The sequence below is a fragment of the Pelmatolapia mariae genome, linkage group LG20 (assembly GCF_036321145.2).
Source record: "Pelmatolapia mariae isolate MD_Pm_ZW linkage group LG20, Pm_UMD_F_2, whole genome shotgun sequence".
NCBI lineage: Eukaryota > Metazoa > Chordata > Actinopteri > Cichliformes > Cichlidae > Pelmatolapia > Pelmatolapia mariae.
This window is the reverse complement of record NC_086244.1, coordinates 9,330,710-9,342,787: the sequence shown is the minus strand read 5'-3', so window position 1 is coordinate 9,342,787 and position 12,078 is coordinate 9,330,710. Positions and strand designations below refer to the sequence as shown.

Genomic DNA, 12,078 nt, shown 5'->3' with positions numbered 1-12,078 from the left:
GATGAGTCAAGCCTTCAGATTTTGACTGGATCACATAGTACAGAAGCAGCATATATTTAACATAGAACAACACAATTGTTAATTAATTTGTCAAACAAAATGTTCTTTTCTTTTATTGTTTTTTTTTATATCAGAATGTGTGGTCTGTATGGCAATTTATGGAGGAGGCAAAGGCAGGCGTCATGTATTTCATGTCATGTAGACAATATCTGAGCTGTGTAAGCTTCAGGCTGACAACTTGTTCTCTTGTCTTAATGCTTCATCAAGCATTGACAGCAGGCAGTAATTGTGGACCGAGCTTATGTTTTGATAGAACTAACTGACACAACGCTGACAGCACATACAGCTGCCATCAGTTATGAAGCCACTGACATTGTCTATGTGCTTATTAAACTGAGCTGAATTCAAAGACACCTGAAATGTAGCAAAAAACAAAACCAAAAAAACCCACATACGCATCTTTAACTGCTGACATGTGAGTCAGATTGGAAGCCACAAACACAAATAGTTTAGTGTGTGACAAGTGGAAATTTATGCATTACATAAAATTTATCTTTTGATATAAAAAACACAAAAAGCACCACAAAACTCGGTTCCAATTCCACGTATTTCTCCCTGTTAGTGTAAATCCATCCATTATTTGTTTTTACACCTTTCCATGTGTGCCCAATGTGTGTCTGAGAGAGTGAGAGGTCCACTGGGACTGGGATTGTGTGTGTGTGTGTGTGTGTTTTAACGATTTAACCTTTTTCTCCCACAAGATTGCTGTGCCATAGCTGCACGTCAGGTGGCTATTCCCCTCATCGCGGGTGGTGGATGGAGGCACTCTGGGTGAAGAGTGGGTGTAAAATGTGCTGCTAAGCGTCTTACCACACATCCCAAGGGAAATGCAGACACTGAACTCTCCCTCACCGATACAGGAAATGGGGGTAGTGGTAGGTTGGTAAGTTTGGGCTGTTGTGTTGCAGGCTTGGCAGAGCAACAAATGCGGTCATGACGTAGGTAGTGGCTGCTTGGAATGGTAATGCTGTTATTATGATTTTGAGGGAATGTCTTCATAAATGTCTGCTCTCTGGGGAGGTGGAAAGGAGATGCAGGGGCCCTTGCACGGATGGACTCTTTTCGCCATGAATAAATTCATGTCCACTCCCGTGTGCTGCTGCAGCCTCTGTTTGCTCATCTCGTATGCAGCTGATTCTGCAGCCCGTCCCAAGAGATGAAAGTTTGTAAACATGAATAATAATTAGGAACAGGTCGACGGGCAGGTAATCTGCATGTGAGTTCCAGAGGCGTACTTGCCCAGTATGCAGCCAGCTGGGTGGCCTTTCATTAGCATTTTGTTTGCACAGAGATGCAGGTAACGTTTGATCTCTTATCAAGGCAAACAGAGTAGATGTAATTTCTAATTGCTTTTAAAAGAGATTAGGCGTTATATAAAGAGGGGAATGGATAGCAAATAGATTTCATGACTTCTGGGCATCCTTGATTTTTCACTAGACATTTATGCTAGCTACCACACATACCCCTTAGCGAATTGCACCCACACAAGTTTTAGGCCTATTTGAGTTTAAATAGCAGACAAACAGTGCGTGTGTCTTATCAGTGGGATGCATATACACAGGACGTTTATGCAGTAACACTCTGTTTACCAGAAAACATAGCCATCTTATTTGGTTTTAATTTTCAAATGTTCTCAGACCTCAGTGTTGGGAATTGGGAATTGCGTAAGACTGGCACATGGAACATCTGGCATGGGGCACCTAAATTGGAACTTATTGGTTTTAAAGATTTGATAGAAAGCCCCTGGTGGCACTAGCTTTTTGACTTATTATTATAATGACAGGATGCTAATGATTAATTAAGAGCCTGATTTTCATTATTACTGTGGCAAGAGAGTGGTTTGATCTTGAAGTGACTTTGGAGCACAAACAGAAATGGAAGCTTTTGCTATTCTGCAGCCGTACCTTTTCCTGGCTCTAACAAGACCCTGACAGCAAACAAATCTTTGACAAGTCCCTCTCATTGCCCGGCCCCCTTTTATAGATAGTCTTAAGACTTTAATCCGGATCCAGTGACAGACTCATCCTCAGTCAATAGGGTAAAGAGAAGCGCATGCAAGGGATGTGTGGACTTGTCCAAAGGCTGGTTCAAGTGCTCATGACCTGAATCTTAAACTGGAGCTCATCTCAGATGAAGGGTATTGAAGGAGGAATTGACGTAATGTTTTGTGAATAAGCCCACGCCTTTATTCAATTCTGTAACGTGTTCAGTCTCACTGTTTGACTGTTGTCAGAAATATATCAGGTGAATGTGTAACACATTTAATAAAGTGTCCGTAAGCCATTATTTTATTTTCATATAGTGTGAATACCAGAAGAGATCACATAATGCACACGCTATCGTTGGCTTTAACCACTTCCACATTTGAGTTTTAGAAATATACATTACCTCGTGTGTGTCCACTGTGCTATATGTGTGGTATCTCTGTACTGTCAGCAGTGATCCATGTGCACTCACATTTCAGAGCTTTAAGCAGGACTGAAAAGATCCACTGGTTATAATGATGTGCCCTGCAGGTTCTAATCTGTCTTTGTTAGGCCTGCTGTGTGTCCTATCGCAACCGCCTTGGCTAAGACTGATTACCACCATCTTCAACAGCATGTGCAGGTGCATCTAATATAACAATTTGTATCCACTTTGTAATTGTCAAAAGTGGCCAAGTAACCCTGTTGTTTCTGCATAGGGACAGCAGTACCTCTTTACAAAATGTGTTAAAAATTAAGTTTAAATAGGAGGTTAAAAATCTTAACTTTATAGGGAATAGTGATTTCAGTGATCAAGCACTGATGTAACATATAATGTTATTCTTAATCTTAGTGGATTATTGCAATAGAACTGAGCACAACAGTAATTTAAGGATTGAAACTGGTTCAAAATGCTGCTGGTGGACAGACACATGCACAGCCTCCTTGAGGTGTTGCCACAGCATTTCAACCAGGTTGAGTTCAGAACTTTAACTGAGCCATTGGAATAGCCATTTTTCAGCCGTTCTGTTCTACATTTGCTGCCGGCTCAGGATCATTGTCCTCTTTCATGACTCAGTTTTGGCCCATCTTGAGCTGTCAGACAGAGCCTCATATTTGACTCTAGAATAGAAGTTTATGGTCAACTCAATGACTGCGAGATGTTCCAGTGACATGATTTAAAAAAAAGAATCCCGAATTATTCCCCCCACCACAACTGACAGCTGGTATGAGGTGTTTGCTGATATGCTGTTATTGTTTTTCATCAAATTTGGTGCTGTGAATTATAGACAAGCTGTCAAGGTCCGGAGACAGGTGACTCCGTGGTTAGGTTTTGTTTATTCTTTGTTTTGATTCTTTGTCATGGTTTTGGCTTTTGTATTTCATGTTTTTTAGTTATTCTTTTGCACCTCAGTGATTTTCTAGCCTTTAGGTTTTGTCTCTGTGCCCATCTTGTGTTCCTTGTGTTGTGTTGTGTGTTCGCCTCATTTCCTGTTTTATTTGGACAGTCCCATGTCCTACATCAGTGTGTCTAGTTTTGCTTCTCCTTGTCTCGTTATGTCTAATTAATCCTGTCTGTGTCTCCTTCCTGTTTCCCCATTCCCTCATTACTCCTCCATATATTTAAACCCTGTGTTTTCCTTTGCCCTTTGTCGTGTCGTACCGTCTCATGTGTATAAGGCTCCCTGCGTTTCTAGTTTCCTGGTGTTTGAGTTTTCAGTTCCCAGTGTTTTGTTTCTAGTTTCCATTTTTTCTAAGTTTAGGTTGTTTTTTGAGCCTATGTTTGTGGAGAATTTTTCCAGCAATAAAGCCTTAAGTTCATCTTTTGTGTTTAAGTTCTGCATTTGGGTCCACCTCCTTTCTGCTGGACACAGCTTCACATGACACAAGCATCTCCACTTTGATCTCTTCTGTTCACTGGACATTGATCCAGAGGTCTTGTGGCTTGTTTGCATGTAACAGTGAAAACCCAAGCCATACTGAGATGTCCTGAGAGAAAGACTTTCTCCTGGCAGTCCTAAACAAGCCATACTTTTTTTTTTTTGCATTTCCTCTGAGCATTACACAGTCTATTTACTCCTGGAAAAGACTGGTAACTGTCTTGATTGTCTTCACTTGTGAATAATCTTTCTCACAGTAGAATGATGGATGTCAGCTTGCTTGAAATTAGACTTTTAACCTTTACCAGATTGATGGTGAGGAATTATTGCATATTTAAGAGTATTGCTGGCATCTATCCTCCTTGGAATTGTGTTTACACACACCTGACTACTTCAAACCAACAAACTACCAAAACTATCTACCGAAACAGAGGTTCTGTCATACCCTGAGGGCAGGCAGGACTTAAATGCAGACTTAGAATGCAGTTCAGTGAGTTTATTTTATAGTGATGGGAAAAAACTATTAGCAGTGTCTTTCAAAAAAGGGAAAACATCCACAGACTCTATGTACAGTATTCAAACCGATGGTCCGATAGATTCCACTCGATAGCGAAATAGACTTCTCTCTCCAACTTGCACGCACAAATCCCCCTTGAGGAAAACAGGGCAGGCTCCTGGACAGAAGAGAGAATGGTAAGAGACACATACACACACATACACACAGAGGAGAGAGAGAGCCAAGTTGGAGAGCGAGAAGAACTGGGAGGGGTACCAGGAGGACTGAAGGACTATGGCAGGTATGCGTGTTTGCTGCTGATCAGTTAACTAACTAGGGCCTGCCAAGAAATGACCCCTCATTTAAAATAAGACAAACACTATCTCCAGTTTAAGCGCTGTTACAAGCAGCTTTATTAACTATGCAAAAAATATCAATTAATTAAAAATAGATATGTTGGTCTAACTAAAACTTCGCAGCACAGTGTGGAGCACTATTCATTTACTATTCACTAATTCTGTGATCACACTCCAAAATCCACTGCAAACAATTCAGGTACCTCACCTGGTGCCACCACAAACCTGACTACTCCCAGTGAACACACCGGCGGCTACCAGGAAAATCTACAAGGGACAGCAAGACCAGGGTTAAAATGTCACTGACACAATGTCTAAATGACACAGAAAACAAAAAAAAGAAAAACAGAAACAGTTAAAACCTCTAGTGGATAATAATCAACAAGGAAACAAAGAACAATTAGAATCACACATAGCATTAAGAAACATGAATTGCATTCATGCAACAAATATGTTCAATAATTACCCAACACTTAAATACAACCTTTCTAAGCCGAAAGGAGCACCCACAATCCCATTTGCGTAACTATTTTTAAATAGAATTGCAACCAACAATATATATATACAGTTAAGCCCAAAATTATTCATACCCCTGGCAAATTTTGACTTAAAGTTACTTTTATTCAACTAGCAAGTTATTTTTTGACTGGAAATGACACAGGCGTCTCACAAAAGATAATAAGATGATGTACAAGACGCATCATTGTGGAAAAAAAATATTTCTCAGCTTTTATTTACATTTGAGCAAAAAGTATCATGTCCAGAATTATTCATACCCTTCACAAACTGTCACAGTCTCTGGGAAAATCCAAAGTTCCATCGATTCCAAATAGTCAAAGCTGTTCTAAAGCATCCTAATTACCCTGATTAATTGGAAATAGCTGTTTTGATCAACTCAACAGGTGAAAAACAGCAGCTCGCTGCAGGTGGTCTGTGGACATTCATGGCTAAGACAAAGGAACTCAGTGAGGACCTGCAGCTGTGCATTGTGGCTGCTCACAAGTGAGGAATGGGCTACAAGGCCATATCCAAATGTTTTCAAGTTCCAGTGGCCACAGTGCAAAGTATTATTAAAAAATACAAGATGTTCCGCACTGTGGAAAATCTCAGAGGACGTTGTCGGAAGCCAAAAGTGAAACCTGTGCTGGCCAGGAGACTAGTGAGAGAGGTGAAAAAGAATCCAAGGATCACCACCAAGGCCATTCTGGTGAATCTGGGCTCTGCTGGTGGCGATGTCTCAAGGCAGACAGTCCAACGGACACTGTTGGGTTCCACGGATGCAGACCAAGGAAAACGCCACTTCTCCAGGCACTTCTAAGGCATGCAAAAGCTCATTTGGCCTTTGCAAATGCTCATCTGGACAAAGAAGAAGGTTTCTGGTCTTCAGTGTTATGGTCAGATGAAACAAAAATTGAATTATTTGGTCACAATGATGTTGGCATCATTGTGATCATTTGGCATAAAAATGGAGAAGCCTTCAACCCAAAGAACACCATCCCCACTGTCAAACATGGTGGTGGGAACCTAATGCTTTGGGGGTGTTTTTCAGCCAATACACCATGGAACCTAATCACAGTAAACAGCACCATGAAAAAAGAGCAATACATGAAGATTCTCAACAACAACATCAGGCAGTCTGCAGAAAAACTTGGCCTTGGGAACCAGTGGACATTTTAGCACGACAATAACCCAAAACATACAGCAAACGTGGTGAAGAAATGGTTAGCAGACAACAACATTAACGTTTTGCAGTGGCCTAGCCAGAGTCCTGACTTGAATCCAATTGAGAATCTGTGGAGGGAGTTAAAGATCAGAGTGATGGCAAGAAGACCCTCCAACCTGAAAGATTTGGAGCTCATTGCTAAAGATGAATGGGCAAAAATGCCTGTGGAGACATGCAAAAAGCTGGTCTGCAATTATAGGAAGCGTTTGATTGCTGTAATAGCCAATAAAGGCTTTTTTCTATTGATTATTGAGAAGGGTATGAATAATTCTGGACATGATACTTTTTGCTAAAATATAAATAAAACCTGAGAAATATTTTTTTCCACAATGATGCCTCTTGTACATCGTCTTATTATCTTTGGGGAGACACCTGTGTCATTTCTGCTCAAAAAAGAACTTGCTTATTGAACAAAAGTAACTTTAAGTCAATATTTGGCAGGGGTATGAATAATTATGGGCTTAACTGTATATTTTTGCATATGAAAATGGAGGAGTTGTACTTACATACATTTAAGTTGTCCAAGATCGCAATTTCCTTCCACTAATTGCTATTATATTAATAGCAATTTATATAGTCACTGTAGACCTAATGCGTACATGTTATTAAAATTTGGGATATGATAGTTGTCTTCATGTATAGCAGCTTGAAATGCTCCAAAAAATGGCAATTTTTGTATGGCTTTTTAGGAAGTGCTTTAACATTGATCTGTATAAATAAAACACAAAGAGTCAAAAGGTACGTCATTAACACCAGTGTATTTTGTTTTTATTTAATTTGTTTTTTCCTTAAAGTTTATGACATACCTCTATGAAAAACATACAGCCCACAAGTCATAAGTTAATCAGCTATAGTCACTCATCGCATTCGTCACTGATTAAACCTCAAAGTATCTCTTATACTACATATAATGCATTTACTGCACATGGCTTAGAGGACTGTGTTACAGTTTTTCTCGATTGGTTTGGCTCATTTCCTGAAACCGAGATGACATTCTCAAAATAACATGGACAAATCTCCAAACCACCTTGCAATTGTTCACAACAGAATGTCATTTTTCATTGGTTTAATCAAATTGCAAATGCTTTAGTACATGTCTCAAGTGACTCTGTGCTTCTTTTCAAATGATTATGTACAAGTAGCTACAGTTAGCACAATGAGCCCACATTTAGCACATTTTCCAAATAAATAGATCTTGCCGATCTAAACTGATTAGTTGATTTTTCAGTGAAATGGTCACTCACTCCAAAACATATCAGCATGGTTTCATTGTGTAAGTCATCATATGCACAATTGTCTGTTCAACTGTCAAAATTAGTCAAAGATATAATACCATGAAAGAATATCTTGGAACATTTGATAAAGTTATGACAGTACTTGACAATCAATCAGGTGTAATTAGAACTAACGAAGGAGCAGTTTCCCACATCTCAGATGACCAATCAAACAGGTTGTTCAGATACCTGACAGGTGTTGTCTATGATCATGACTGCTGCCAAAAGTATATAGACAGAGCTTGGCCCGGGGCCAGTTTCATTTGCAGTGTGAACATGGAAGCACCTCGCCAAGTACAACAGCAACTTCCTGCTCGAGGAAGAGGAGGAAGAAGAAGAGGAAGAGGAGGAGTGAGAATGTGTGGAGGAATAGGGGGAAGAGGCCGAGGAGCATGGAGGCACCATGATGTCCCAGATGAAATCCGGGCCACCCTTATTGACCACGTTATAAACCATCGCCTCACAATGGCAGAGGCAGGTCGCCGAGTGCAGCCTAATGTGCCTCGGTCTACAGTCTCCTCCATCATCCAAACCTTTCGCAGGGAAAACAGGTACAGAACTATGCTAGTGAACTATTCAGTGTTGGTGTGTGTGTAGGCCTAGAGTACTGTAATATCGTCATGTGATGTTATATGATACTATAAAAATGACAAAGACAAAAAAATGGAGAAAATACTGTGAATAGTATTCCAGTCACTGTGCAGTGCATCACACTTCTAGTACCATAAGACAGCAGTACAATTACATTGGTAACTCATTTTGTAACAAATTTACAGTGTTGACCTTTGACTTGTATGTCTAGGATTGGACGACAGCCTCAAGTGGGTGGCAGAAGAAAACTTCTAAATGAACAACAAGAACGAGAAATATGCAACATGGTCATTGCAAATAATGCCATCACACTGAGACAGATTCGTAATGCAATCCTGCTAGACAATGTAATGTTCCAAAATATAAACTCTATCAGCATCTCCACAATAGACCGGGTATTGAAGAAACATCAGATGACCATGAAACAGATTTACAGGGTACCATTTGAGAGAAACTCTGACAGAGTGAAAGGGCTGCGGTACCAGTATGTGCATGTAAGTCAACTACTGGTTGTCTATCATTGTAACACTATTACAGTAAGACATGGTTACCACTGTTTTTTTGTTTTGCGTTATCCTTTTCACCTTCAGAATCCAGCTTTGTGTGACTAGAGCATTTTGCCTAGAAATTGTCTTCAGTTTTCCACTCCCTGTTTGTACAGTACTTTAGATCCTCCCTGCAGTATCTGTCTCTACTTGACTGATTAGATTTATGTCTATTCTATTGTAGAGAATAATGGCATTAGAAGGCAACGAAACCCCTCACATCCTAGTGTTCGTTGATGAAGCTGGCTTCAACCTGGCCAAAGGTCGAAGGCGTGGCCGTAACATCATTGGCCACCGAGCCACTGTGGATGTCCCAGGCCAGCGAGGAGCAAATATAACAATGTGTGCCGCTATATCAGAAAGAGGTGTGGCCACACACATTCCCAGTTTAGGGCCCTACAATACACAAAAGCTCCTCAATTTTTTGGACCACCTTTATACTGATCTGATCCCAGAAAATGAGAGAGGTGTAGAAGGACCTCAGCTACCACATTATGTCATTGTGTGGGATAATGTGAACTTCCACCGCGGCCCACGCATCAGAACCTGGTTCACCACCCATCCCCGGATGCTAATGGAGTTTCTTCCACCTTACTCTCCTTTCCTAAATCCAATTGAGGAGTTTTTTTCAGCTTGGAGGTGGAGGGTGTATGAGCATCAGGCTCAAGACCAGAGGGCCCTGCTGCATGCAATGGATGCTGCATGTGAGGACATCACAGGGGATCAATGTAGGGGATGGTTGAGACATTCACGCCGTTTCTTCCCTCGCTGCATCGCACGAGAAAATATCCGTTGCGATGTGGATGAGAATTTATGGCCTGACAGAGAGCAGCGCGTCGATGGCCAGGAGGATGAGGATGGTGGCCAGGAAAGAGAGGGTGACAATGGCGACCACTGAAAATATTACTGTACTATAGTTCTGAAACTTTATTTACAGTATGGTAGGCTAGAGTTTTTTTTGTTTTTTTTTGTTTTTTGTTTATAACTGTTCACATTTACAGAATCCTGTATATGTTTTCTTTTCACAGTATGTTCTCTAATGTTAACATTTCTTTGTACGAATAAAAATGTTTACAGTTTCCTTGAGTATGAGTGGTGTATTGGAGGCTGATTTTACTGTAAAATCTTTTGGTTTTATTCATAGTGGTATTCTGTTGCTAGACCTGTGCCTCAGTGACAAAACGTCTAAGCATTTTGACTTGCAGTGCTTAAACAATGCCAAAGGTATAATGCATTTTGGGGGCATTGACTATTTATATGGGAAGGATATTTAGTTTTGACACATGGATAAACTCTTTTGGGAGAGATATGAGCTTTTGCAGGGGATCCATGGTGTTGTGCTAAACCATCCAGGTTATTCTGACATAAGCACTAAATGAATGCACATGTGCCAAGGCAATTGAGAAGGATCTGTGCTATTTTGACTGTACTGACCTTTTATATGGGAAAGGAATCTGCTTTTGAAGCATGGACGAAGAGTTTGGGGAAAGATATTTGATTTTGCTAGTGAGCTATAATGTTGGGCAGCACTGTAAGACTGTTTGGCCAAATGAACTTATGGTTTTGAGAATGTCATCTCGGTTTCAAGAAATGAGCCAAACCAATCGAGAAAAACTGTAAATCAACCTCGTTTCCTGAGCAGGACAAAGGCCTACCACACCTGGTGCACTTTTGTTACCTAAGCACCTCCCACTAATACACCCACATTTTTTAATCCATTATGTGGTTATTTTTATTCTTCTCAAACTACTTAAATATTTTAACTGTTTATTGATAGTTTTATTTGTTGTGCAACATATACACAGTCTCAGTTGTGTTCAAATGTGCTATATAAATATACTAATCTGACCGAATCCTTTTCATTTCTTCATTTTTTCCCCCTCTTTCCTTTAACGAGCTGTAGTTTCCCAGCTACTGGTGCTTGGCAGTATACTGAAATGCCATGGGGAAAAAAACATTTAGGATTTTATTGGAATGTTCTTTCAAGTTGCATTCAGTGGCTTACTTTTGGCATTTACATTTGCTGTTAACATTTTATTCTTAAACATTTTAGAGCATTTGATAGAATTTTAAAATGTACCAAAAACTGAAGTCATAAAGTTTTCCAATGTGATGTGTCAAAGACCGTGCTATGTTTGCTCTAAATGAGTAGACACTCAATCAGTCAGTTAGATCCGAATGAGTCATACACTACCTGGCCCTCATTGTTTAAACAAAAAGCACCTCTGTATTGACTTGTTGTTAACTTTATAAGGATGTCAATAGTCATTATCGCTTAGCTTGTCTTGATTATCCCTTGAGCTGTAAAATCAATTAGGCATAATCCAATCCCGTTCTGCAGGTCAAAAGTTCGCGTTGTATGATGATTCACTGTAGAACTCGACCTTGTTTTTTCAACTCTTACATTTCTTCCTCTTCAGAGAACTGCAGATATTATTTCATTTTCTGGGCACCCCAAGAATAAATGTAATTTGCTAAATAATGGCATCGTTTCACCTGTTTCTCAGTGGGAGAGTACAGGTCATGCAATACTAATCACAAGGCTAATAACGTTGAATACAGTTGTAAGCAGGAGCTACACAGAATGGCAATGACCAATACAGATGAGCCAGTGTAAGCAAATGCAAACTATTCTTTGCAGAGTTTACAGGTTAAAGGTGAACAACGTGACCTAACTTGCTTTAGCAGCTCACATGGGATAATTGTAAATTTCCATATTCAAGGACAGACTTTCCTACTGTTCTACACTCTCCACATTCTCAGCTTATACATTACACCAATAGAAACATATTGAGACTATTATTCTTTAAGCTCTGTGAATGACTCCATTATTCTTTGGCTGATTATGCGATCATACATGAGTGAGACATAAGAGAGTGTACACAAACAGAACACTAAAGTAGCAATAATATTGTATTGTCTGATCAGGTGTTCATCCTTGACTGAATTTGATGGAAAATTTGATGTGGGCATAAATGCCTCAGATAATGCAAAGTGACAATTTGATGAGTGGCTTGGTTTTCCACATTTCTCTACTGATATAATTTAATGACCCACTACAGAGTTAGAAATCAAAGTGCTTAAGAAAAAACATAATCTAACAGGTTATAATTATGTGGACAAGTCTGTAAATGAATAGCACATTGAATTCTTTTGACATCGAAAAGCACAAAGTCAAAACAAATGCAT

General features: G+C 39.8%; 1 protein-coding gene across 1 annotated transcript; it reads left to right on the top strand.

The window, feature by feature from the left end:
• Positions 1-8,189: 8,189 nt before the first annotated feature.
• On the top strand, positions 8,190-9,833 carry LOC134619082 (uncharacterized). The gene is made up of 2 exons (XM_063464817.1): positions 8,190-8,304; positions 8,556-9,833. Exon 2 carries the CDS (start codon positions 9,080-9,082, stop codon positions 9,785-9,787), a length of 708 nt encoding a protein of 235 aa, XP_063320887.1. The 5' UTR covers positions 8,190-8,304; positions 8,556-9,079; the 3' UTR covers positions 9,788-9,833.
• Positions 9,834-12,078: the final 2,245 nt, after the last annotated feature.

Coding starts and splice junctions, on each gene's coding strand:
- LOC134619082 (XM_063464817.1), top strand. CDS start 9,080: ATGGCATTAGAAGGCAACGAAACCCCTCACATCCTAGTGTTCGTTGAT.